The following is a 27913-nucleotide window of genomic DNA, read 5'->3' as shown; positions in this document are numbered from 1 at the left end:
CATGGCTGGTGCAATAGAAACCCCCCGACACCCCAGCACAGCATCCTGCTTTCTTTAAGCCTGAGACAGTTTGTTCCAAAACCAAGTCTATGTTCAAGGCAGTCCCACTGCACGCCTTGGAAGTGCCCTTTCTCCTCTGTCATATGGGATCGTATGAGCCGTCCTAAGACTTTCATGGACAGACAGTAATTTTAAAAAACTTTAAACCAGGAAACAGACAGCTATCGTGACTCTTGTCAACAGCTTGAAAATCCTAATGGTAACAGTAACAGACTAGAATCATTGCTTTTTTTTTTTTTTTTTTTTAATCTTCATGTACATAAAGGTAAAATAACATCACATCTTAAGAACACTGTTATGATTCATCCAATCAAGCAGTCAGCAGCAGAATTACTAAGACATAAACAGAGCCTGTTACACACGCTTATAAATATGACCCTGTCCCTGATGATCACAAGCTTTTCTTGATGGGAATGTTTACTGAAGCCTGCAGTCAAGAGGATACACTGCTGTAATTAAGATTAGCTAAACCCAGAAATATTTTAAAAAACATAAACTGATACCATGCATGAAGTTCCAAGTGTATTTGGGTCTCAACTTCAAAACAAAGTATGTCAGAGGAATACAGGCATTTTAAATCTCTGAATGTTTTACAAGATCTGGGAGAAAAGTTTGCTGCTACTTAGCTAGTAAGATTCTGTGCCAAGAAAAAAAGAAAAAGTAGAAGCCTTTCCAAGCTTGCATCACTGCCAATGCAGTTAATATTGTACTTCTGTGTGTGGCCAAGGGGGAAATACAGACAAGTACTCCCCATTGTGAATAGCGCTGAAGTGAGTGAGGAAGAAAACAAAAGGAAAATTTAGGGTTTTTCTTGAAAATCAAGTGTATTTTTATGGTGGAACTCATGTCACCAAGAAAATAACCTACTTTTGTTCAACAAAAAGTAAAACTAAAGACAAAGTTGACGCAATAAAAAACCAAAACCAGACACAAACAGAAAAGCCCAAACCACATATGCTCCTCGCAGATGGACTGATTAAGTTGCATGAATGGAAGATTTTTCACTTGAGATAGTCCACACTAGGCACTTGATGACAATTTCTCATTTAGGTCCAGAGCTCTAGCATCTCCATTAGCTTTGGCATTTTCTTTAAGTACCTGTAGAGAAAAACAAACAATGAAAAAAGGAGATTTTAATAATTTTAATGTTAGTATTTTACTGGCAATCTCGGATGCATTTTACTTTCTGCTACGCAGTTTCCCTAAAAGATTAAGTAACTCATAAGCCCAGATAGGAAATATTCAACATTACACATCAGCACTTAAAACTCCCACCCTGTCGTGACTTGCCAAACTTGTAGTCACTTGCAGTGCACTACAACAGCATCATTTGTTACTTGAGGCTGAGACCATGTTTGACAATTAAGTTACCTGCTGGCAATGAAACAAGCAGAGCTAGATGAGACCCATCTTCCTGCTGACACACACTCGCCTCCTGCTAGTACATTTGTATAAATCTAAATTTGCCAAACAGCAGCATTCTCTGCAGCTACTTAAACAAAACTGCCAAGGTATCTTTTTGCCTCCCCCATTTAAAATTACCCTTCCTTGATTTATTTTCCACACCTCCTATTTGCAGCTTTTCTACTAGTTAAAAAAGCTCCCATGACAGCCTGATGTTCACAGATGTTCATAAGCTCCTGGCACTTCTCTTGTAATCCAATCACATTATACATATTAAAAAGGAAAACTATTCAGTAGAATCAAGCAAATCTTTACTTTAGCCGTTATTGTTATTGTACTCATTGGTAGGGAGTACAGATGACTTTGCAGAAGCAAGTGCAACGAGATCATATCAGGATCATCTGAACTCATTAATTCCACCTTTTTTATGAACCTGTGTGTCCAAGTATGTATGGATTTTCGTCAACACTGAGCCCACCTGATGTGTTGTATCTCCAAATGTACTTTGTTATGGATTCAAAGTTTCACCAGGAAACACCTGTTAATCTGGGTAATCATCATGCCAGTGGCAGCAGTGAGGAATTATTAGGAGAGTGTATTCAGAGTCTGAGTAGCAAAGTGATTCCAATTACAAGCCAAAATGAACCACCCCACTTTGCATCTCATGAAAAAACTGTGTGGATTTGTGAGTTTGACCAAATCCATTTGTGAAGTACTGTCAGCAGAAACTAATGTAACATTTACTATGTACTGAAAATAATATACCATCACAGATATAATAAAAATCTTAAGTACAGAAAAGTACAGCACTCTACTGTTCAGATCTTTTGGGTTAAGGACACCACACTGTTCCAGCCAGGCTAGAGGGAATTAACATTTTCAGTGCATGAATATATTCTGGTAAAATTCTGATAAAATGGTCTTTGTGTCTGCTGAAGAGTCACCAGTAGAATTCTTGCCAGTTTGGATTAGAGAGAGATTTTACTGTTTGTTTTTCATTAGTATTACATGGAGGAATGGAAGACTTTGAAACAAACTGGATGCAATTTTGAAAACTGAGGTGCGTTTTGTCAGTATAGAATCCTTAAACATTGCAATCTTTATAGCAGGCAAGCCAGCACCTCCCTAGCCTCCCTCTACCCCACTTCCAAGTTGCAAGCACAATATTCCACATAAATAGATTGAATATCTGTATAAAATGGACTGACTTACATCTATTAATTCATAATCATCTTTGGCATACAGATGTTGCAGGAGGTACCAGCGTGCCACTGAAACTATGGTTTCTGGATTCCCTGGTTGATAAACCACTCTTTCCAACATTCGACGAGTCTCCCTAGAAGCATGACCAAAACATAATCCAAATCAAGTGCAACTGACTAGGTTGCATGTCACATACCAGTATCCCAGAGCAAGCAACAATGACAAGAAGTAATATAAGGGAAGGTCCTTATTTCCATACCACCCAAGGAACTGACAGAGCAGAGTTATACATTCCTTTGTTTCCTGTGTAGTTGCATCTAAAATGCTAAGGAACATTGCCACCATTGTTATGCTTAACATACTACACTCAAGTTAGTGCTTTAACTAGCAAGTAACCCAAATTAGATTGACATAGCAGATTTTATGACTGTTACAATAACATGATAAACATCATGATCTCTGATTTCAGTATGTGATCTGCTGAACAAGTACAGCAGGTATTCTCCTGTTTAAGAGCCATGAAATAAATCTTCTGGAAGACAGTGCACCTCAGACAAGCAGGTACTACAGTAAATCTTAATAATCCCAATAGAATTTAATATTATACACAAATACATCTAATCCAGGCACTCACAAAAGGTACTGCAGTTCCTGCAAACACAGAGGCAAGATGTGAAATTGCAGAAGAGAAGGAAATTGGAACAGAGTACTACACAAAGTCTAAAATTCTACTTGGCTGATACTGCCTTCCAACATCGCCAGTTTGTACCTAACCAAAACATTTTCAAATTCACCGTGTCATTAGAAATCCGGTAAAAACTGGCAATCGAGTTTAGGGATGTCATATTCATTCACTGGTGCTCCATCAGCTTTGGCTCTTGTTTCAAGAATTCTGTCCTTTATAACCAATGTGATTTTCTAGTACATGGTGATTTAACAGGCTGTTGAGAGGTGCCATCTGGTTTTTGTTTGCTATTTGTACTTAAGATTAATTTATTGTTTTAGGATTTTGAAACACCTAGGCAGATCAATTAGATCTTGTGATATACCTTGCTGTTCATGTAAGTTAATATCTGAAATTGTAATAAGACCAATTTTAATTGATTAAATAAGTTTTCAGCCCAACTTTGTTATAATCGACAACCACCACAATCACATTACCCTGCCTGTCACCTTCTTAAAAGCCCACATAGAAAGTAAGACAGTTTGTTAGAATTATCTATAAAACCAGGTGAAATTATTGAAAAAAACATCAAGAATATTCCAATTTTCCATAGCTTAAGCAAAAATAGTGTAAAAGACAAACTGGACTTAATAACCAAACTCACAAAGTAGGAGGCTTCCAAGCCCCCCTCCCGCAAATCTTTCCCTTACTCAAAAAGTCACAACGAGCACCTGGTTGTTCAGGAACGAACATGAACTTTAACTGTGAGCCCAATTTAGGATCAAAATGAATCCCAGCAGTAGATAGGGTAGAGATATCCGTTTCCACTATTTAACATTAATTGCTATTTAACAAGAGATTTGAGAATGTATCGTCTTCCTGATTAATTTATTTAGGTAACATGCTGTTAAAATACAAGTTGTCTTACAGCTGTTTTTCTCTTGGTATGAAGGTCATATACTTTTTTTTGAGAAAAGGAGGTAGATTCTGCTGCTTCCTGCTCCCCACACTACTAACCATCCTCCCCTGCCCCTTATAACTGCCGTACTACTTCAAGAATTAATTCCTATTTTCAATTTTCTTTTAGTTACTGCAGCTAGATCTGGGGATAATGACCACTTGAACTTTTGGACAGTGTGTTCAATTTAAACTTAACAGATCATGCATACCTTGCTCCCATTTTGCGATTATACTGTAGCAGTGCTTGTAGGAGAGCTGCCAGGGGGCAAGAAGAAAGTTTCAAAGCTTCAGTTGTTGCCTCCTGAACCAAGGATGGCCAGTGCTCATTTGAGACATTAGCCTATGATAAAAGGAAAAAAAAAAAAAAAAAAGGAAAAAAAGGAAAAAAAGTAATAAAAGAAGAAAAAACAAAGAAATAACAAAGAGAAAAAAGAAAGGTCTTTACTGTAGTGTGTAGTGTAAATCAGTTTTTGTTTGCAGCTCTCTAGAGAGCAGGTTCAATTCTGGCTGTTCTGAGTTACACAAAGTATTTGGCAGGTTAGAAAGAGATTTCTTTAGAAAAAAAAAAACAAACAGTGGTTAGAAGAGCCTAGAAAAGTCACATTAAATATTCTAGGAACAGCCTTGCCAGCATTCCACTTGCTCATTTATGCAAAGAATCTTTTTACTTTTTCCATACATGTTTTAGTAATGTTTTCATCACAAACCTCTGTTTGCTCTTCAGCTTGTAAATTTTCATCCCATGTACAAGACTATTCTAGAACGTAGAATTTATCCCCAGAAATAAAAACCAACTCCAAGATGGTAATTACCTAATAGAGCAACTACTGAACAAATCCCTGTATCTTTTGGCTTAAGGAAAGTCTTATTATCCCCATTGTCTCCAAAATTACTGTACTTGAAGGGGTGCCCAAATTTTCATTTGGACAGATAATTGGGAGACAAGCAATTTTCAAACGCAGAGCTTTCTTGGATCTGGGCAAGGTTTTCACCAGGCTTTTGCACATTTCATTAAGCCAGTGCAGATAAGAGAGGCTGGACAGAAATCCACTGATCAGCTGCTCTGCTCATGAAAAAGTAGAGATGAGATAATCAAATTTGTACTAATTACATTTTTTAAACAAAGTCTTGTATATTCTCAGGCAATGCAGGCCAGCATTTGAAGAAGTAGTATTAATTAAGGTAGAGGGTACCTTGAAACCTGTGGAGATATTTAGGAGCTATAGGAAACAGGGAGCAGACCACTAGAAAATGGACAGAAGAATCATGGGAGGAAAAATCCTGTCACTTGACAAATTCTGCCTTTTGAAACATATGGCTTGTGAGAAAGAAACTTGACTACACTGAGGCGGATTCTCTTTTCCCACCAGGAGCAACAGCTTTGCAGCTTTATCCTTGGTAAAACTGATTGCCTTTTCTTATATAAGCACTCAGGATATATGGGTTCCTTTGCCTGATTTTGATTATGGCTGTTAGCTTGATCATCTGTTAAAATACATGAAAAAGCATTAGCCAAGATCAGAGCAGTATCTACCATTTACACCAGGCTTTAAAGAAGCCTGGTAGTGCACTTCAAGTTTCTAGAGTGACAATGCTTAAAGAGAATAGACACTTGCCCAGAATTTGAGTTATGTTCACCTGGCCCCTTGGTGCAAGGAGTAGAATAATTTTCTTTATACCACAAGGTACACTTGCCTTAGATTGTCTTTATACTTCAAGGCAAGGCACCATATCTAGAAATGGCCATACAGCATAAAGTTACTTGAAACTTGACTGCAGTCTCCAGGCACCAGTGCAGTAAAAATGTTTATTAAGGCAGTTGTCTGAACAAGAGGACAGAGACTTGAAGGGTACGTCAATTTGGATTATCAAACTGAATCTGTTATTAGAGAAATAAGCCTTATTGAACAAGTTAGTCTCTGTATGTACACAGTGGTTCTATGTGATTATTTCACAGCAACCCCTCTTACAGAGACATTCTAAAAACAGTCCCCTGCCCCTTACAGTCTCATTTTATTCTTTAGTTGTTTTAAATGCAGTCATTTAAACAGGGGCTTCATTTAAAGACTGCAGAAGCCCTACATCCCATGAACTCCTGTTAAATCATGCAGTTACGTAATTTTGATGATCCTACCATGCAGATTTCCAGTGCGAGCATAGCTAGCCTGAGCAGACTGGATAACTTCCCATTCCAGCTGCCCTGCTGTGATGCCAACTGCAGGCTCTTTCTGTAACACATCTCTGCTCCAACCATCATTCTTTGAGACTGATACACTTTTGCCAGCCACTGAAAATAAACATCAAACAAAATCAGTTATGGAGCCACCAAAACACACATCCATTAGGTAATATCATTTAGTTCAATTTATGAGAGTACCACAGCACACTATTAGCTAAAACACCATCACCCACCCAGCCCTCATTCCAACAAAATACTGCGTACTGCCCTGCAGGAAAACGTAGTCTGCTGCAGAGCTGGCAGTACACCTCACTACAGTAACTTATTTCGGAGTTCCCATGATGACCCATGGACAACTGTTTGACAGTTGTTTTAATATGGAGATTGCTCACAGGTGAACAAATAACATGTCTGTCTTTGTGAAAGTCATCCTTCAGACTAGAAGAACATTGTGTAGTGCCTCATTTGTCTCTAAAAGTTCTGTAGAGATGAAAAGGTCATTTCTCCTGTGGAACAAAGGTTTTTCCAGCGCATCTGAGTAATGCCAGGAACATGAAAGACATTACAATGTAAGACTGAACTCAGATGAAGGGTTGGGCTGCACAGTTTCTGACACAGCAGGGTCATGCTGGAGGAGCTAGATAGGGTAGGAAGCAGACAGTGGGATCTGTACAGAGTTTCATGCTCCTGCTGCCTGCTCTGCCAGCACAAGATGTCCTGGATTTGCTCACGAGAAGAAGGAAAAGAATTCTAACTCCTTCCTCTTTAAATCTGTAGTCATGTCACATTTTTTGAAGCAGACGCAGCCACAAGTTTGTAAATCCCTCACATGTACACGATATGCATCAAGATGCATAAGCCACATTTAGAAATATTCTTTGCTGGATCACCAAGCAAACAAAGCACTTCTTTCCCTTGCTTTTAAGCAAAGGCCCTTAGACTTTTGTTAGCTAAAGACTGCCTGGTGTTAGAAGGGGCAAAATTCCTAACCCCTTCTGATGCATCAAAGTTATTTATCATTAAGAAGAGACACACTAGAAAGCATTTATTAGCACTAATGAGATTGTGCATCCTTGACATCAAGCTGCAGGACTGCTTTGTAAAGTAGAACATACATTCCTGTGCAGTAAAAAAGAGCTTTCCTTGGCCTCAGCTCTTTGCAGCTGAAGATACCTAGCACTCAAGATGTGAGGACAAGTGAACCCTCATGCAAAGGCACAATGGCAGCTCTGCTAGATCAGCTTCTTTCTATTTTCCTGGTAAGCCATAGCACAAAAAGTAGAACAAACATCAGATCAGTAGTTCAGCAGCACTCCTAAATCTTGCAAAACAACCATTTAGACAGAAGCCAAAAACTTAAGCAAAAAGCAAAGTTAATGGCCCCTCTAACTTAGTAAAACTGTAAGGCATCACGATGGATACTTCTGAGTAAGACAAAACATTTATCAAACTCTTAGGAAATCTAGAGACAGAAAACATAAAAGCATAGATCTAGCCATTTGGAACAGATGTAGCAGCCAGGCCTTTTCAGAATGCCATCCAAGCCCTAAGAAATATCTTCTTTAATTGAAGACTGAAAAGATCTTCCTCAGAGGTATCTTATCTGTAGCCTGGATTTAAAAAACAAACCAAAAGAACCCTTTCCCCCTGCAAAACTACATAGACTTTCACTTCACTTCTCCCTGCTTGTAAGCAAGATGATACTTGGCTATGCAAGCGATGCTTGGAGAATGTATATAAGCCCTAATTCAATTTTCAAAATATATTACTAAAATAGAGGATAAAATCATGTCTTGACATGCCCCCATATTTTGCAAATCCAATCTGAATGAGTTCTGCAGTTCTGAAAGCTGAAGTCTCACAAGCCAAAGTAAATGTGTCAAAAAAAGCATCTTTCCACAAATGATACTCATATGTTCCAGAACGGAAGAGGATCTGCAGCCTTATACCAATTGAGATAATGATCTCTACAGCAGCCTTGCACTGATGTTCTAAGACTGAAATCTACTTTAGTGAATCTTACTACAAACAGGGTTTTATTTGTTCAAGAGGCAGAGGGAGCACCATAAATCCTGCAACTATGTAGAGGACTCTAAAAGCTCATGGAATTTTTCTAAACAATGTGCTGCTAACATTGGTAAAGGAAGATAGTAACTGCAACAGCAATGGTTAGGAAATAAATAAATAAATGTGCTGCATCACCAGAAAGATCTCTTGGCATGTGTGAGACAGACTTCTCAGATTGTCTCATGGAAGCAGCATATGAAGTGAGTTATAGCACCAGTTACTGCGACTGATTTCTCTTCCCTGCTGACTCAACTTGCTGAAAAGAACAGTGACACCTAACATCAGGAGATTACGGAGAAAGAGACTTATTCAAGTCTTCAGACCCTGAATAAGGAATTGTCTATTACTACATTAGGAAACCATTTACTTCCATCTATTCTTATGGGTTATGAAACACTTTTCTTGTTTCGGAATTCATGTCAAGTCACAGGTCCCTAAAGACACAGGTGCCAGGGGTTTATCTCGAGTTTTTAATTCTCCTGCCTCCCTTGCAGTCCTTATTATTTCAACTATTAAAGAAAATTAACATAATGTTACAACTTTATAATGAACTGAATATAAGCTGTTTTTTCTGTCACTGGCTGTCAGCGGACAAATAAAAGCAAAACAGTGAAACGAACTCTCACCCACTTACAGTGCATACTCTGCTGAGAGCGGCACACCAAAGTCAGCAAGAGGATCCACACTTACTTGCCAGGCTGCAACTGAAGTTGAACTGGTCATGACTGTCTTGCGAAGCTCCTCCAGGATGTTGTCTGGAAGTTCTTTGTGAGACTGCAACAGCTGCTTGCACTGAACTTGTCTCAAAAGCAAAAACAGAGCTGGGTGCTCAGGGCGGCTTTTTAAACCCTAAAATGAAAACAAGGCTCAACATGATATCAGAATTATAACTTCCAAATATCAGAAGATACTTTGATTTTTCCCCTTCGGTCTTTACACAAAAAAGCACTGAAAGCATTCTCAGGATGCTTGCAACACAGCATTTTCCTCCTACTCTGCACAAAGGAGTGTTCCAGGAATTGACACATGAAAATAGATAAGGTTTTTTCTGTCCTCAAAATACAGTTGAAGTCTATCCTAAATTTTGTACATCTCCTACCCTTAGAGGTTTCTGAAAGACAGACAGGTAAATGGCAGACCTCTAGTGCTCCTTTCGTTTCAAAATCATTACAAGTTTGGGGCTGATTCAGGCAAAAACCTGTCCTGTGGCTAAGAGTGACCTTCAGAATGTTCCAAGCAATTTCAGTTCTCCCAGCTAAGGTGTTTTATTCTCACTGAAACAGAAGCACTTTACTAAACATTTCCTGTTCAGTAACAGCAGATACCTATAGACTATTTTTCGGAACAAACTCACGCAAAAAAACAAAGACAGAAAACTAGCTATATGTGGCTTTATCCTTCTGATGTGAAACACGTGAAGCTTCTGCAAGTCATATTACATGTTATTTTACCTGTTCAAATCACAATACTTCCAAGAGTTATAACTCACACCGGATCTGTTCTAAGAAACAACACTTGTACTTTACACCCGTTTTTTTAAAAAACAAAGTATGTTGCCTGTGAGTCCTTAACCAGCTGCTGCTTTGCAAAGAATACATGTACATGCAGAGACTTTCTGAAACCCAACAGAAGCTGCTAGTATTTGCTGCAATTTTCCCCCATTAACAGGTGTGGCATCACATTGCCTGTCTCAAATGGAACAAGTGCAGTGCCCGATTCGTCACCCCCAGGCATACTGCTTTCTGAGAATCCTGGGGTCCAAAACTGTCAATGAGAGCTTGTGGTACCACAGAGTGTAACTCCTGTTTCTTCACAAATTGCAGGCACTGACTGTCCTCTCTCCAAGCTATTTAACTAACAATCAAGACCCACCATAACCTCCCCCATGCCCAGATACCACCTTGTACGGCTAGAAATCTCTGATCCTTGTTAATGTATGACAGGTCAGTGGACATCCTGGCCAGAAAAGGAAAACACCTCCTCACTAAGTAAACAAAGAGACAAGAAAGTACTTCCCCCTAGAAAACCAGCATGTTCACTTAATCTGTTTGTTTAGGTTTTGATTTTTTTTTTTTTAAACTCCCTTCCCTGTTAATACGGAAATGCCATAAGAAAGGAGCACATTTGCATGGGAAGTCATTTTCCTTAATTAAAATCAGGGATGTGTGCTGCTGAGTCCAACTGGTTTTTTGCTTATCTTTTGCCAAGTCTGTTCATGAACACATGAAACACACACTTGAGGCTTGTTAGCACCCCAGTCCCTTTCCCCAACTGTGTTGCCTGAAGACTTTTCCTTTTAACAATTAAACTTGTAGCATCCACTTGTGGCTCTGAAATGGAGTACCAACACAACAGAGCAGAAGACATTTAAGTCCCCTGCAAGTCTCCTACCTGGACTTCTTGCCTTGAATTTCTGTAATGTTTTGCTTAATACTAGGTTAATGAATAAAGGCAAGAAGGGCAGGCTTAGCTTTGTCATGTCATACACTGCTTGTTTCAACTATTAACACGGTTTTGGTGTGACAAACAGAGTAAATATCTTGGGGAGGAGAGAAAATGCCAACAACTATCGCATCTTTTAGCTCTGATGGCACAGACAGTTGCTAATTCAAAGATTACCATTTTGTAAAATGCACACAAATCATGATTGCTATACAATTCTACCACAATCTTGCCAGTATGATGCCATATACCTTGGTACAAAGAGCTTCAGCTTCTGAGAGTTTACCAGTCTCCTCTAGACTGGTAATAGCTTGACATAGACACCAGTCTTCAACAGTCTGGATATAATTATGTGGAAGATTATTTTCTCCAGCTGCAAAAACAGATAAAACACTTAACCGGATTACTGTATATGCTGTAGTGCCATACCATGTCACATGCTCTAGAGAGTAATGGAGAACTTTTAGTAGTATTAACCTGACATGGCTTCCTTCATTGGTAGGAACATTAAGAGACAGTAAAATTAAAAGCAGGAAGAGGGGGAAAAAGAATACACCATGTGAGTTAATGGTTTGAGAACATTCAATCAAACATGGAATTTTAATTCCAGTTTTCAGAACACTACAGACACTGAACAAAGCTGAGACTGAGGTTATCACTCTACTGGAAAAGTTACAGAACTCAAGAATGCTTTAGCCTTTCCTGGTAAGCAGTGTTCCTGTGCTCTAATACATTCATCCATCCATTTAGCCATCAGAGTTCAGAAGCAGTATTATAAAAAAGCATTTGAGGCTTTGCAGGGGAAAGCAAGCTGTGATTAAGTAATTAACCCTAGCCATGCATTAGGATTTAGCATTTTTATGCGATAAAATACAGTTACAGCTCAAACCACTACTGAACAATTCTCAGCTTATTTGCAAGTTTCTGAAATTCAGAAGACTATTGCAAGCTTAGAGCATTTCAGTTTTATTTTATTTTTTTAAATTAGAAAACTCGTATAGCTTACTTTTGGCTGAAACTGTAGCTACAAGTATCATCTCTAGATCTGTCAGCTTCGTCTGAGTGTTGTTTAGACAGACAACGGTGTTTTCAGCATGACACGCTGCCATTAGCACTGCCCAGGCAGAAGGATTATCTAGAAAAGAATGGATAAAGGCAACTCGTGCCCATTCTAAATATGCTGGTAATTCATTTAGAATGGTCTTTACCAGATTAAGCATAAAAACATAGTCATCAATGGAACCACACACTGTAAATAAGAGATAGCAAGAACAAGGCAAGTAATTCAATCAGACCCTTACATCAGCCCAGCCCAAGGCAGCTGATAACTATTTGCCTCTAACTAGTGAGATTCTTCAAATTATAAGACACAGATGCTGTTTCTAAAGCCAGCTAATCCATTTTTCACACAGCCACTGGTGTGCTAACCGAAGCTGCTAGTTACTTCTCACTCCACAGATTAAACCTGACTATTACTCTAGTGCTGCATAACAGTGGCAGCAAAAATCCCAAGATGCCATCCACAGCCTTCAGTCATACAGACTCAGTCTTGTCTGACCACTAACATGAAAGTTAGGGCGATAGGTGCCTACTTCTAGTGTCAGCAAATTCCAGTGTCAGCTTTACCTTGACCTAGCCCCATGAAGAGCAACTGTGAGTTGGAACAAGTGGTCTCTGTCCTGAACTGGACAGAGCTCAGTTAAAGATTTCACCCATGTAAATTTTCATCTGAAAGATAATGAATTTTGCCAGCAAAATGAAACAAAGCTTGAAGATCTAACAAAGTAAAATGTAAAGTATACTGCTTTTCAATAGCAGTCATAGTCTTGCATGTACCTGTAGGGAAGTAATTGAAATTTTTAACTTGCAGCCACACTAATGTATCAGAGCAAAATTACTGCAGAAGAAACAATGTTTTGGTATTTCACTACTAAGTGCAAATTAGCACTTGAAAACCCCACTAGATTTGCAATTCATACATTTAATGAAGATCACCGTTTAGTAACAGGAGAACAGTTGCCTATAGTTCATAACCAGCATATTGTAACAGAACATTTGCAATCCAAATTCTCAAGCTAGAGGTATCTGCTTGGTGTAGCATACTGATTCTGAGGGAACATTTGTTTTTCTTTTTTGTCCAATATACTAAATAATACTTATCTCTTCTCCTGCTGAGGGATTAACAAATTGCCTGTGTTTTCAGAACAAGCCTTGAAACTCAGCAATTTTTTTCTTCTTGTTTGGTTTAATTCCCCAGGTCTAAACTTGGAATGACAGTTAAAATTTCAACTCTAACCATTCTCCCCAAAACATACACAGATAACCCAAAACAACAAAACAACCCAAGAAAAGTAGATTTTTTTGTTAGCACAGTAATTTTGCTTCTGATGGGTAAAAAAATCACTAGTGTGTTTGAGAGCAAGAGTAACCTGGACAGAGGCGGATTGCCTTCTGAATATTTTTCAGAGGATTGTTTTTCTCATCTTCTAACATGTGACATCCTGCTGCCAACTGATTAACTGCAATATTCAGCAGGACTTCCTATAAAACAGAACATAAAAGTGACTTAACACTGTAATATAAGTGAGCAGATGAAATTAATTTTAGCATTGTTTATGGAATTATAAAGTCTGCATTTTAAGAAAGCCAAACCTTTCCATGGTTTACATCAAGTACATGTGCGATGTTTCCTGCCACAGCTCCCCCCTGCAAGATTGAAAAAAAATAACTGATTTGGTTATATGACTGATTAATTAAGAGATTTTATACAAAATGCAATGCCAAGATCTTTTTATCTTTGTTAATCAGAAATACAAAGTTTGCACAATGAGATCTTTTCCTTGCCTACAGCAAGATCTCTTTTATAAAGAATTAGGAAGAGACATTCAGGATTAGAGCTTATCCATATGTTGTGTTTCTAACTTTACCCCATATAGGAAGGGGTTTGTTTTCAGGTACTAGTTCTGTTTACATAATTGTCATAAATTAAGACGAAGAGTATTTATTTGGAGAAGAGCTAATAATAAGCATAAAAGCAGCAAGGAAATACTGGCTAATGCAAAAAGTGAAACTCATTAGATTAATCAAATTCAATGTATGTAAATCCTAATATATATTTATATATACACATACATATGTATAAAACTAAATAAAAAAATTATACCTAGTACAGCCTTTTCTTGTTGGAAAAAATCTAGCATATTTTTTCTGTAAGTTTATTGAAGAAGATAAAGAATTGCTACCCCATGAAAGATGCAAATAATTGGATATATAACTTCAGTATGTACCTGTGCATTGCTCTGCACGTGCTTGTGTATGTAAGCCTTAAGCTTTCATATTAACTAGTGAATGTCCATGTACTGAAGGGTGAGGGTTTTTTTAGTTAAACAACACAAGACTACTCAGGATGTAAACAGCACACATGTATTACAGCGGTGCACTTACTTTTGCCTTTTGTGATGCATACAGTGGAACTAGTCGAGACAGAAGAGACCAGAGGGCAGGATTATCAGGGTTCCTGGGAAAAGAACAAAGATATTAGACTTTCTGGTTTAGATATGGACCTAGTCTTCCATGACTTGGTAGGCAGTTGCTATAAATCCCAAATGGAACTTTTTCTATTAGGAAAACAACCCAGTGTGGTTGAAAATAGACATGGGTACTAATTTAAAACAAACAACACAATATTGAAGTTCTAATGCTGGCTAAAGAAATAAAATGTACAATATGGATATCAATATTCATGGGAGGAAAACAAATAAAACTTTAGGACTACAGGTCTTGTCCTCGTAGTGTGAAGAACAAGGAATTTTAAGTGCAGTTGGAGAAAACCCATTTCCATAAAGAATCATTTCCGAAAACACTTGGAGAGACTATGATGTGTGTCTTGCTTAAAGGCATTGACTAAAGCTCTCCCTTTCTAGAATGCTAAGGTTAATCAAACACATTTAAACACAGACATTTAGCTAAAAAAATGAACAGCTTCAGAGGCTGTTAAATAAAAGTCCTAGAGACTTTTCTAGGTTCAAGGTTCTGCTGCATATGATGAAAAATGCTTTCATAGAACAGTGAACTGATCTAGCTACCAAAGAAGCCACCAAAACAAAACCAGAAAACCGCAAACAAGCCATGAAAGTTCTGCCATTTGATCCCATAAATCAGAAAGCAAGCTTCTGTCAGCTGATGCTACAACCTTAAGTGAGGACTTCACATTTGAAAAACAATTTTTTTTTTGTTAGAAGAATGCTGCAAGTGAACAGACATTTGTGTACTATTCAATGTAATCAAAGCAACATATTTACGAGGCAATTTAAAGAAAGACAAAATACATACCTATGCACCGCTTTGGAGACTTCTCTCTGGACCGCCACGTTTCTACCTTGCAATGCATAAACAGCAGATGCAATAAGGCACCTCTCATAAATTCTATCATCCCCTTTTTCATGCTTCAGTAATTCTTTTAGGGCTGCTGTTGCAAGTGTAGCATCCTGCTTTACCAGTCCTAGTGTGCACAAAGCCTTCAGACTTTCCGTACTAGGTTCCTTTAATGAGCTGTTGAATCAGAGGGAGGGAAGGAGACACTATTTTGGAGCATAAATTAAACTCACTATTAACATTAGAGTACTTGTTACTTCTGAGTCCTCTTGCTCCTGTGTATCATGTATGGTATACAGAATTAATAGTCTCTCACTTTGGGATTGTGGATCAAGCTAGATCAGTATCCTTGAGGTCTCAGGATATGGAAAACAGCAGTAGCTACGTGCCATTTCAGCACTCAAGCTTATAATATATAACTACTTGGCAAGACTCTGACATATTAATTGTCCTTCAGCAGCAGCCATATAACAAATGACAAGAGAAAACGTGTTAACACTGACAACCATTTTACTTTCTTGAAGATGTTTATACTTCTAACTAGTTTCAAACCTGAGTTGTAGTGTGCCTATTTACAGCTTTGCAACAGAAATCCAGGAAGGAAAAAGCCAGAAATAAGCCTACTGCATACAACTGCTCTTTCTGAGAACAGGGATGTTCCGAGAAATTACACCCTGTTTACATGAAGATTTGTTCCAATGTAAGGTATTTTGAGCATGCTTTCCACCATCTATTAGTTTTAGTACCACTATCAGCTGCACTGTTCCTTTCACTTCATTCATAACCTCATATCAATAGTATTCCAAGCTTTATTGGAGACCTACTAGATACAGTCACTGATTTTTTTCAGCAAATTTTTCTAGTATAGGTGGTGAACTCAAGTTAATCCCCTGATCTTCCACTCTCGTGAAAACAGTGAGCTCAGTACAAACAACCAAAATCAAGGACCTTAACCGATGTACTAGTTGAAGGTGTTCTTACAATAAAGGCAATTCAATAAATTGCAATACACACTGAATGGAGGCAAATAACAAAATAGTGCATGGCAACAGTAATTTGGAGGTACTTCACTGTAATGTCCTAAACGTAACTACAGAATGAAGTGCTGCTTATTTTCACTTACCAGGTGACTATAAGCTCTAATCAAGCTTCTAATGATTATTTTTGCCTTCAAAAAAAGACAAGAATGTAAACTTCCTATTCTATGTTTTGTTTTCGGTCCCTAGCAAGAAAAATCCCTAGTTGCTGTTAAACATAAACTTGAATAGCCAGCACTATGTTATCTGAGTGCAAAGGCGCTGCCCTTCAACAAGAAGTGGGATTCTATCATATTAGCTATAAAGACATACTCACTGCTAAAACTCTCTGTGCCAAGCTGGCCATGAGAAAAGAAGAAAGGCGGCTTCTTGTTCAAGGTCCTACTCAGGCCCTTTAAGTCATCTGGCATGAATTTCAGTCAATAAAGATATCTGTGTATTGGACTAGAATGAACCATTTTTGTTCTTATTACTAAAATCCACCATATACATTTGCAGCACTGTGCTTCCAATTCAGATCAAGATATATTCACTATAGTGTTACTTTCCTAAACCATTTACTACTTTTTTTTTCTTTAAACACAAACAACTAATGTCATCTAGAAAACTCTAATTGTTGATGTTTATGACAAAAATAGAAGTCTGCAGTGATTAATAGGATGTAGGAAATATCAGGTTCCTAGCCAGTTAATCATCAGTTACTCAGGATTCAGAGTGTCCTAGGTCATGGACCTTCACTATTTCAGTAACTTCAGAAGTCTGCTGGCAAGATGGAGACTGTACAGCCACTACTGGAGTTCTCTGTTGACAGAGAGTTGATCCTGAGAGGCTGAGATGTTAGCTTTTAATCCATAGCTGCCAAGAGACTAACAATGATGCGTGGGCTTTTAGCCTCCACAGCTCTGAAAAAAAAGACATTCATGAACAACTGATACAGATCTGTTTTTTCCACGGGGAAGGTACAAGATTGTCCTTGCCTATGATGGTTGGAACACAATTGTTCTGGAGATTTCTGACTATTTAAACTCAAATTGTTTTCATTAGTCATCTAGATGTCTTACAGCTAAAGAGCAAAAATATTGCCTAGTGCTTAGGACAACTACAGATTATTATTATGTTAAAAGATAAACCTATTAAAACTACCATTCAAGGATCTTAGACATCCAAACTGCCCAGCCCACTAACTCTTCCACTCCATACTGCTTTAAGAATATGGAAGAAGACATAGGCCATAAAACAAAACAGGTCTATCGCATGAATAAACTTAAAAGAACACTGCATCCACCTCAGATCCCCCCCAAAAGTAAATTTGAGGATTCAGCAGTACAATAAAACAGCACATATTGATTATTATTCCCTCCACTCACCATTTAAACAGCAGTGTCTCTGCAGTATGCACTCTGTTCTGTTTATACTCTATTATTGCCAAGGCAGTCAGGATATGTGCTTTATCTTGTTCAGACTCAGCAACAGACAAGGCTTTTTCATATGCTGGTAAAAATTGAAGACACAGAATTGAAGTAGGAGAAAAAAATACAATGTTTATAAAGCCTCTAGAAAGGCATGATATTAGAACACACACACAGGGGCACTTTGGTTTCAGGTTTACTGTATTTTCACACTTCAAATCATAGACAGAAGACAAAAAAGTTGACTAAGACTCTAGAAGTAACTGTATGTTAGGAAACACCAGATTTACAGGGCTGTTTAGAGCCTGGGAATTGTTTAATATGTAGCAGGTGGAAACGGAAGTGAAAAGCAATATTGGGATACCCAGAAAATGCCTTAAAGAACACAGTTTAAATACTCCCATGACAGTTTATTTATAAAATAGTATTTCAGATAAGCACATATCACTCCAATTAAAAACTGAGAGTTATTTAAAATGCTGAGCCGGCTGCTCCTTCGTGAGTGCTTATATTTCTACACTGACAATTCAGTATACTTTTTTGTGAAGTCTCACATCTTAGCAGTACAGAACACAACAATACAGTACTTACATTTAGCACTAAAGCTAAAGTGCTTTCAACAACACATTAGTCTCCTACCCAGGACTCATATTTCCAGGAAAACCATTTCATTTGAGTACGCAGGAAGCTAAAAGCACAACAGCTTAATGGACAAGAATTAAACACTTGAAGAAATGTAGCTTCCCTTTGTACATTTTAATAGTTCTAGCACCCTGCTGAACAGCCTAATGATTAAAATAGTTGTGGAATTTGTACTTACGCATTAGGACTGAAAGAGTGAAATAAACTGAACTACAGCTAGGTTGGTCAGACAAATTTTGGTAAGATTCATCTTAGGAGAAGTGTCTGATAATGCTTTGAATTAGGCACATGCTTACCTTTGATACTTTCTTGTAAGAGTCCTTTCTTGAAGTAGGCTAATGCTATCCCTACGATGCCATCAAACTCAGTTAGGGGTATTGATGCATAAACCTCAATGGCCTTATCACACTGACCAAGGGCACTGTAAAAACAAAATAAGTCACTGGTATGAAAGATGTAGCGACAGCTGCTATGATTTCGACAAGCTGTCTTTGCAGACCAGTATCCTCTTTTCTACAGCAGTTGTAAGCAGACAACTGGAAAGAGCGAGATTAGGACAAGAATGTGCAACATTCCCCACCCTCCATTATAGCAGTTACTCTCTCCAACTACCTGTTGCATGAAGAATAATTGAAATGAAAAAGTCCTCTCCATCTGCATGACAGCTATATGTAAGGATGTCACTTAATGGTTAACACAATGGAGTAGGAGAAAATAGCAAAGGAGAAACATGAAAAAAGCAAATCGAAGTACGCATGCATGCAGACAGGCAAGTGCACATACAGACAGAGCTACAGCAGTCTTGTTCTAAGACCACTATGGAAGAAATTATATAGGACTATGTTTATTACAACTAGTTGTTCGTTACTGGAGCTTCACTCGTGTGTAAGTTGTACACAGGAATCACCATGCATACAGCTTGTATGTGAGACTACAGGAAAATGAAGAGTTGCTTCTAAAATATTCCCTGAAGTTAAAGAATGAATTGTCACATTATCACAGCCTACAAGTTCCAGTGTCATGTACAGAAACTTAAGAATATACAAAGTTTCCCCAGAGAGCTGACAAATATCTAATTAGCAGAGCTCGAGCTATCTCATATCAAAGAGAAGTCTGAAAGTCTTCATTTGTTAAGACTTATATCCTGCATTCCCTCAGAACCAGAAGGGAATTGTGAAGGGAACTTTCAATTTTGAGTAGGACTGCAGCAGACAGGGTCATCAGCAGAATGACCACATACATGTACACAACACCCCAAGCCCACATGCTTGAGGTTGTACAAGTCAATACAAATTCAAAGGGCAGGTAGAAGGGATTTTGAATAAACCTTGAAGCAGCCATTTTATTCAGACTAAGCCTACTACATATCTCAAGTGTGGAGATTGTAAAAAAAACCCAATTTATGCTGGAGACCATAAAACAGCTACATTGTGTAGACTATGTTAAGGCACTTAAGTATCAAGCTAAGGATAAGAGAATCACTGGTATGTTATAAACTGTGAAGACATATAGCAATTCCTTGCAATTTGATTTTTTTTTTTTTAAAATACACTACCCATTTCTGGAGCACATAGAAAGTTCAGTCAAGCTCGCCTACAGTTAAGAATGATAGAATAGATTATTTTTAGCAACCACCTTTCACCTTTCAGCCTCACCCATGTTTTGCACCACCGCATTCACTATATCCAAAGCTGAAGTTAGGGGCTGATAAAGTATGTCAACAAACACTTACCACAGTGACCTGCCATAGTTTTGCATTGCTATATTGTATTTCTCAGTATCCTCGGAGTTTTTCAGCAATGAAGCTGCCCTGAAAATAACCACAATTAAGAATAATTACCACCTGACTACAACATGCATATTTTTACAATAGTTCTCAGAGCAGAACGGACAAATGTTTTATGCAGAAGCTTTTCTATGCTAATTAAGCACAGAGCCTATTTCACTGTTTTAATGCATCAGCAAACATGTTCACCAAACATGGTTTCCTTCGCCACCTCCCCCTACCATTTGAAAAGAAAAGAGAAATAAAAAACAAAACCAAAGCCCAAACACCTCCATTAAATAGACTGAGGTAGAGACCAAAACCAAACCCAAGCTTACCAAATCCCCATATTTCACTTAAATCCAGTACAGTGAATTAGCTACATGTCCTGGTAAGACACGCAAGCCTTGGAATACTTTTACTTCTCCAGTTCTGTGTTCTGCGTTTCTAATTCTGATATAAGAACATCCCCACACCTCTCCTTACTGTACGCTTAGTTGAAATGTACTGTTGAATTGAGAAAGTAAGGTTTACTAAAGGAAATGAAAAACCCTTAAGTTTTTCAGCTGGTGGATGGAAAAAGAGGTCAAGGAGCTTCTATCAGGAAACTTTCCAAGGGTGTAAGTTTACCTCTCATAGGCATCTGTTGCCTGCCTTTTTAGATGCAGATACTCATTCAAATAACCAAGCATTGTGAAAGCTGATGCATCGTCTGGATTTCTTTCTAGAAAATCAGAATTGACAATATAGGAGAACATCATCAGAAAGAGCTGTGAAAAAGCATTACAAAACCATTGGTACATTGATGCTACAGCGTATGCATATATACAAAACAAATTGCCAAGTGCTTCTGTCAGTTGCTCACTGGAATCATTTTGACAGGCAGCAGGCAAATACAGAAAAGATATGAAGCCCCACAACATGACATCAGGTTAGCTCAAAAATGTTTAAAATCTTATGACACAGTATTAATGCACTCAATGTATTTTAAGTTTTTCAGCCCACAGTGTTTTGGTTTTTCTGTAATGAAATAGGAAACTATTCAGCTTGTATTGACTCTAGTAAAATACTAGTAGAATCTTACGGTTTATTTTTAATACTACAACTTTGAAATGCTTATTAGTAGCTAAGGCACAGATTTGTCAGCTGTTATCTCATCTCAGACTTCTAACCTTTTCTCCCAGACTAGGAAAGATCATGTAGGCCCCTCCCGCAGTCCATTTAAGAACAGGGATTGCACAGACAAACACAGCCTCACATCTACCTCATTTTAAATCCTTGCACCTTATTTTGTAGCTCTCAAAAATCAGCAACAGATTACTCATCAAAGCATTTATTTACAGTAATAGATGCAGATTAAAGAAAATCCACATTCGTTCTATCTACCTTCCCAGCTAGACATACACAAGACTACCCCAACAGGGAGGCCACACTGGCTCGGAGCCATGCCCAAGAACACGGTCCGTCTCCTACTGAAGGTTAACACAATCATATGCTTGAGGTGATGGAGTTACACAGCATCCAGCAGCAGGCTTCTGCCAAACATCACAGCACAGGGGCAGAGAAACTAGCATTTATCTGCACCTATGCATACCAACTCACCCAAAGGAAGTCTGATAGCAAACACCTGATGACAAGCATGACAAAGCTCTTCTCCTTATTTTGATCAGTCTTTGAAACAAAAATCTGCTGGAATGAGTAGGCAGGCAGAACTCTCATCTATTTCATCTTTGTGTGATAACAAAAATCAGTGGCCCACTTACCCTGTTTTGGTTACTTACTTTACAGTTCAAAAGCCTCTTCCCAACCTGGACAGATCACTCTGCCAGAACTAGTACAGGTGTAACCATTCACTCTGAATGCATCTATTGGGCTTGACAGGTTAGTGAGGCATTTAAATTACTTACCTGTGTATTTGTTCAAGACCACCTGGGCTGCTGGAATAGCATTCATTTGAACAATGTTGTACAGATATAGTTCAGTGTTTCTGTTGCTTTTATCCTGCAGCGTTGAACATACCCAGTGGGCATAGCCTTTTGCTCCCTCAGTCTCAAGAAACAAACAAAAAACCCCAAAACAGGAGTCATTAAACCTGCTCAAGCAACAGTGAAATAAAGATTATAGTAACAATTCTGTGTTTTAAGGCAGAGTCATGGCTAAAAATCTGCATCAGTGTTAAGCAGGAAAAAAAACCACCAAACTGAATTACTCCACACAATTTTAACTTGTCCTTTGGGCAAAGAGAATTTTTACAGTAGCATATCACTTCCTGCACCACTGAAGGGATGAGAGATGAAAAAGCAATAAAAGAGGGTAAAGTCCTCCACTTTCTTAGAACTCAGGGTACTGGCAATAACCTTGCTGTCTCCTGGAATAGTTATAATTATGCCTTTGATCTCTGTCCAATTCTGTGGAACATCAAGACATTCATGACTTTCAGAGCTGATTTCTTGGACCACTGGGACTAAAGCATTTAATAAAATAGCTACCTGCTATTCAGTGCCAGCACAGGCCAGGAACAACAACATGGAAGTCACACAATCTCATCTGGAACATGACCATAACTATTTCATCATTCAAGACATGCCTATATTTTAAAAAATTACATCACCTAAGTAGAGAGATTAGATATGCAGAAACTTCATGATGATACAACTGTTATACTTACATGCATACTGAGTTCAGTTGTGTGTCTGAAGAGATCCATAGTATCATAGCTGCCTACTGCCTCTGCAATAAGAGCCTACAGAGAAGCAAGAGTTGCTGTGGTCAGGTGCTTTAAAAATTATGACATTGACAAACTCAGCACATGTTACTTCAGGTACATCTTAGGCATTTAACATGAAGACACTTTCTTTTTTTCATACTCTCCCAGAAACATTGGTTTTAAGAATAAAATGAACACAATTAAAAGGAGTGCAAGCAGTTTCCACTGTATCAGTACTTGAAACTTAAGGTCTGCTGCTGCTATTTTACATTCTTAGGACAAAGACTTTGTGGGTATTAGCACAACTTATAACATCATCTGATAGGAGGTGAATCTCGACATGTGATGGTGTTAGTTCTTCCCTAGAATCCAGTTTCAATTAGATATTATTAGCAGGTCAGCAGCATGGGATTACGATGTGTACCTACAGTGATCATAGAAGTATTCCTACTATTCACGGATGGCCTAAATACCATCCTAAATACCAGCGGGAGCATATCCAACCCTCAGTGGCAAGGGGAGGAAGGGACTTCCCAGGTATTAAGAACTGCTTTTGTTGCAGGTACATTAGAGACTTAACTCTTTCTAACAGTGGTGGTAGAAGCGGGGGCTGAGAAGAGAGTTAAGCAGTGCCATATAATGAGCTAAAGGTACAGCTGAAGCTGAAATAACTAGCACCTTATGAAGATGGTGCTTTGTTGACAATCCTCAATAAAAAGCCTCAGAGCACAAACACTGATTGTCTTTTTAATAGCTAGTTTCTTACAGAACTCATAATATCATCCAGAAAAACATACAAAGGTATTTGATGAATGTAGCTTCCATTGTATTACCACTATGGAAATGAAGGGTCCCATCCACCCTCAGGGCAAGTAGAAGCTCCCTTTACTTAAAACATTTAATTTTCAGGAACACGCTTAAGTGCCAATTATTAGGATGGAGTCCAAGTCCTCTCTTTGACTAACAACCAGGTTTGGTGCACAGTATTACGATTTTTCGTCATCTTACCTGCCCAATCCAACACAGTAAGTAAGAAGGCTCCAGAGACTGGGCTACCTTGAAGGCTTCATGAGCTTGCTGTAGAATCAAAGACAGAAGTGCTATTTACTGTCTGGCATGGTAACAGAGCACTTTTGAGTATACACAGGTATTGACATGCAGTAGTATTGGAAGAGATTTCATGGACAAAATCAGGTCACTACTAAAAAAACCTCCTGTGCCATGGAGAACAATCCATTGCCCAGAGAAATAAACCAGTTTAGTCTTATTTAAAAAAAAAAAAAAAAAAAAATCTTTACAAGATCAAAGTTCCCCTCCCTTCCAAATATATTTCCTTCTTGAAACAGTTCAGCAGCTAGATTACCCCTTAGAACAACTATTACTTTAAAAGCTGACTCTTGGATGATCCAGTTTTGGAAATTTGCTTTTCCTTCATGCAAAAAGTTAAAAAAACACATTTTCAGAATGGTAAAACTGATCACCACCCACACATTATCTTTTCCCGATGTATTGCTTATGTTTAGAGCTCCTCCCCAAAGTGGCATAAGGTGAACAAAGTCTCAGCATTAGTAGTCTTAGCAGTAAGCAGTCTGCAGTACCCAAGTCATTTTTATTGAAAATAATTCTGACAATCACATTTCCAATTAAACAAAATTTCTGTAATTCTGACCAGCAAATAGGATAGGATTTAGTTTTACTTGCATGAGTACTCTGGACTTCACTTAAGATGTACTCTAATTTTTCTCCAGAGAAACTCGGAAGGTTACACAGAATTACAATAAATCATATGATATGCTGATGAGCAGAAAGTAGCTACTTATGGGAAACTCAAACTCAAAGCTTAGTTTGTGACTTACAATTAAAATACTTCTTGGTCAAACCTGGTGTGCATTGGTTTGATTAACTACTTCTCAGTCCTTCCAAATACTTTTCATTCTATCCAGTTGGTTGGAAAGCAACCTCACCAATTCAGAAGAAGTTCACTTATCATCTCCAGAACAAATATTTAATTCATTGGTGTGCCTCAAGTAAGGCACAGGTGCCAATTTTATTTCATTCAAAGGAACTACATTTCTTGAATCTGAGAGGGGCATTCTTCACTGTTTGCCCACACTCCTGCCCCCATACATTCCCTTAAAAAAAAAAAAAAAAAGAAATGGAAAGGGAAACAGTATCTGAGGATGGGAAAGAATGTTACCTCAATGTTTCCAGTTGCCAGATACAAAACCCCCAAGTTGGACCAGGCAACAACATTCTAGACAGAAAAAAAGAAAAAGTTAAACCCAATGTATTATTACTATATTCAAAAATAACACTGCATCAGGGGAAAAAAGTTTTAAATGCCCACTTGAAACAGATGGCAGCTGCCTACAGCACTTACGATTTGCTCAGCTTGAACAGATTTGATGAACGAATGTTGAGCAAGAGCATAATTCCCAATAGCTGGCGGGGGGAAAACAAAAAAAGGAGAGCTAGATCTAACTGAATTTCATAAACACCATTAGTCAAGTTGCCTTCTAATTTAAGATATTAGGGAGCTAGGGGTTTCACTGAAGACTTACCACTACAGGAAGCAACTACACCAAGTGCATTCCAATAAAGATGATTTTTGCTGTCAAGCCTCACAGCTTTTTTGAGACACTGGAAGAAAATCAAATGTGGATTATATCACTAGAAGAGCAAAAATTAAGACTTTATGCACTTACTTATTCAGAGATGTAGATTTTATTGAGGATAGAAAGAGTATGCAGACAAGTACCAACACCAATTTAAATTTTGAAGAATGTAACAGGGAAACCAGGCAATACCTGTAAAGACTTCTCTAGCAGTTCACTGATTTCATTCATGTCAGTGCCCACCGCTGTGAGGTGCTCTGCTTGTCGATAATAATTTATTCCAAGATCACACCATATGCTAGGCAAAGCCATCAATTGTAAAGCTCTGCTGTAACACCTACAGAAACATGAATCACAGAAGCATTATTCCAAGTCTCTCTACATGAAGAGCAGAAAGATGAAATAACATTCAAAAGAGTGCTTAAAAACCTAAACCAAGCAAACATGCATAAATACAAACAAAACCAGACAAGAATAGAAAGCAAACAACTACTAACTGATTTTCATTCAGACAGTTATCTCCACAGAATCTGTCCTGGTCTAAAGGCAGTCTGTAGTGCCCACCACTTGTGAAGCCACAGATGTGCATTAAATCAAAGCTGTGTCAGTTGCAATATGCATGCTTTTACTTAAAACAAACATCAGTCATTTTTACAGTTAATCATACCTCCCCTAGGAAGTATTTGACTTCACCTATTGTGGTTGAGATTTACTAAGCAGCTGCATTTCTTGCCTTACACATCCAACTGCACAAAGCTCAGAGGGAGTCACAGAATAGGCTACAGAAATACTACAAATATTTTCTACCATCATGAGCTTCCAGGGCCAGAAACAAGGAATTCCCTCTTCCAATGTACTCTAGACCCCACACCTAGGGCAAGAATTGATGACATTTTTATAAGGAAGAAGTACAGACAGAAAGCGTAAAGTATTATCTTGGACTTTAGTAGTCCTGGGAGAATTAGCAACCACTGCAACCACTCCATTCAGAGGTGCAATTTGTTGAATGACAAGCAGGATGTAGCCATGCTCTGGAGACAGAAACAAGGAGAAGAGCAGGTGCTAGATGAAGTGTTGACAGCCACTCTGGCAATCCAGGAAACATACCCTGAAACGAGTAGTGCAATTTGGAAGAAGCATGAGACTTTATTTACCGCCTCATTTATCTTTGCTCAATATGCAGGTGTCGACAGATCAGCATGTCCTTCATTTTCTAGAAATGAAATAGTCTAGAATACTTAAAACTCTATAGAGTCTCAAGCTGCATAGAAACTCTTGATAATAAAAAATTATTACCTTCCTCCCAGTCTGAGCAGCTCGCTCTTCTTCAGCATCTGTTTGCCTGCATTTTTACCCAGAAGGGATCCTAGAACTTGAACATTCACTTTGGTTGGTGAAATAACATGCACGCTAGTACAGGTATCTCCAAGCAGTTTCCAGAGGCAAGATACATCAGGACGATGCTTTGTTGCCCTGTAATTAATGATATAGAAAACCCACACAACACCCATTCAGACACTTCAATATCCTTTTCTGAAAGAGAGTTCACTACTTCGAAGTGGCACAAAACTTCAAATTTAATTAATCAATATGCTGTTTGATTTTTTTAAATTCAGTTTTCTTCCCATTCAAGCTATAGGTCTAAAGGTCAAAAATAACCAAAAAAAGAGCAACTACAAAATGCCAATGTATCCCAACTTTGTTGGGACTAAGAGTCAGTTCTGAAAACTAGCCATTACCTATCAACATGTCAACTGACTACACCCACTCTTGCATTTCAAAGCACTATCATGTTATATTGACATGACTCATCTGCAGAAGTCTGATGGACCTTCTCCTATAACAGCAGCTATCCCAAGATTTAATTTAGGACAGTAAAGCATTTTGCATGAAATGCAAAACAAGAAGATTGAGGGACGGAAGTAACAATTTGCTCTCATCCACCATTTTTGGTAGAAGTTCCCTCCTCCCAGCCCCATATACACAGGAGGACTCCTGGAGGAAACGGTGTGTCGTTTCACACTTGTGTTACAGTCAAATGACTGTATCTTTAAACAGAAAAAACAAAACTCCATAATTACCATTCATTTAAGCAGTGTAAGTCCAGAATGTATTACACAAACCATTTCAATAAGCACATTCTTACTTCTAGATTAGAAGCCTGGTCCATTTGATTTAGTTTAACTGAAAATGCTCAAACACTTATTCTTCTGCCTGTCAACCCACAATCCCAGTGGAAATTAAATAAATGAATATTTAGTACTAACCTTGTAAAAAATTCAAGAGCCTGCTCTATGAAATCCACAGCCTTCCTATCAAGATAGTTATCAAGGGCTGATCTTGCCAGCATGAGATAGCACTCACCAAGTCCTGAAATAAGAGAAA

At 38.2% G+C, this 27913-nt stretch overlaps 1 protein-coding gene across 14 annotated transcripts in view; it reads right to left on the bottom strand.

Annotated features, from left to right (window-relative positions):
* Nucleotides 1-285: 285 nt before the first annotated feature.
* The window catches only part of TTC37 (tetratricopeptide repeat domain 37), a 52222-nt gene continuing 24594 nt past the window's right edge, over nucleotides 286-27913 (bottom strand). For 13 of the 14 annotated variants that reach the window (XM_041120787.1, XM_041120788.1, XM_041120786.1 and 10 more), the window contains 24 exons: nucleotides 27796-27898; nucleotides 26825-27001; nucleotides 25721-25865; nucleotides 25475-25553; nucleotides 25294-25355; nucleotides 25111-25167; nucleotides 23922-23990; nucleotides 22875-22949; nucleotides 22114-22255; nucleotides 20837-20930; nucleotides 20174-20251; nucleotides 18738-18862; nucleotides 17758-17881; nucleotides 15312-15530; nucleotides 14424-14496; nucleotides 13632-13685; nucleotides 13409-13520; nucleotides 11986-12114; nucleotides 11231-11352; nucleotides 9228-9386; nucleotides 6426-6578; nucleotides 4501-4631; nucleotides 2677-2800; nucleotides 286-1158 (listed from right to left, as the gene is read on the bottom strand). In XM_041120787.1, the coding sequence (XP_040976721.1) occupies nucleotides 1081-1158; nucleotides 2677-2800; nucleotides 4501-4631; nucleotides 6426-6578; nucleotides 9228-9386; nucleotides 11231-11352; nucleotides 11986-12114; nucleotides 13409-13520; nucleotides 13632-13685; nucleotides 14424-14496; nucleotides 15312-15530; nucleotides 17758-17881; nucleotides 18738-18862; nucleotides 20174-20251; nucleotides 20837-20930; nucleotides 22114-22255; nucleotides 22875-22949; nucleotides 23922-23990; nucleotides 25111-25167; nucleotides 25294-25355; nucleotides 25475-25553; nucleotides 25721-25865; nucleotides 26825-27001; nucleotides 27796-27898 (2684 nt within the window). In that variant the 3' untranslated portion in view covers nucleotides 286-1080. Of the gene's footprint in view, nucleotides 1159-2676; nucleotides 2801-4500; nucleotides 4632-4662; nucleotides 5777-6425; nucleotides 6579-9227; nucleotides 9387-11230; nucleotides 11353-11985; nucleotides 12115-13408; nucleotides 13521-13631; nucleotides 13686-14423; nucleotides 14497-15311; nucleotides 15531-17757; nucleotides 17882-18737; nucleotides 18863-20173; nucleotides 20252-20836; nucleotides 20931-22113; nucleotides 22256-22874; nucleotides 22950-23921; nucleotides 23991-25110; nucleotides 25168-25293; nucleotides 25356-25474; nucleotides 25554-25720; nucleotides 25866-26824; nucleotides 27002-27795; nucleotides 27899-27913 lie in introns of those variants that run through there. The other variant, XM_041120796.1, reaches the window with a different exon arrangement.

Source organism: Aquila chrysaetos, chromosome Z (genome assembly GCF_900496995.4).
Source record: "Aquila chrysaetos chrysaetos chromosome Z, bAquChr1.4, whole genome shotgun sequence".
NCBI lineage: Eukaryota > Metazoa > Chordata > Aves > Accipitriformes > Accipitridae > Aquila > Aquila chrysaetos.
Note: the sequence above shows the minus strand (reverse complement) of the source record. Positions and strands in the feature narration are given on the sequence as shown.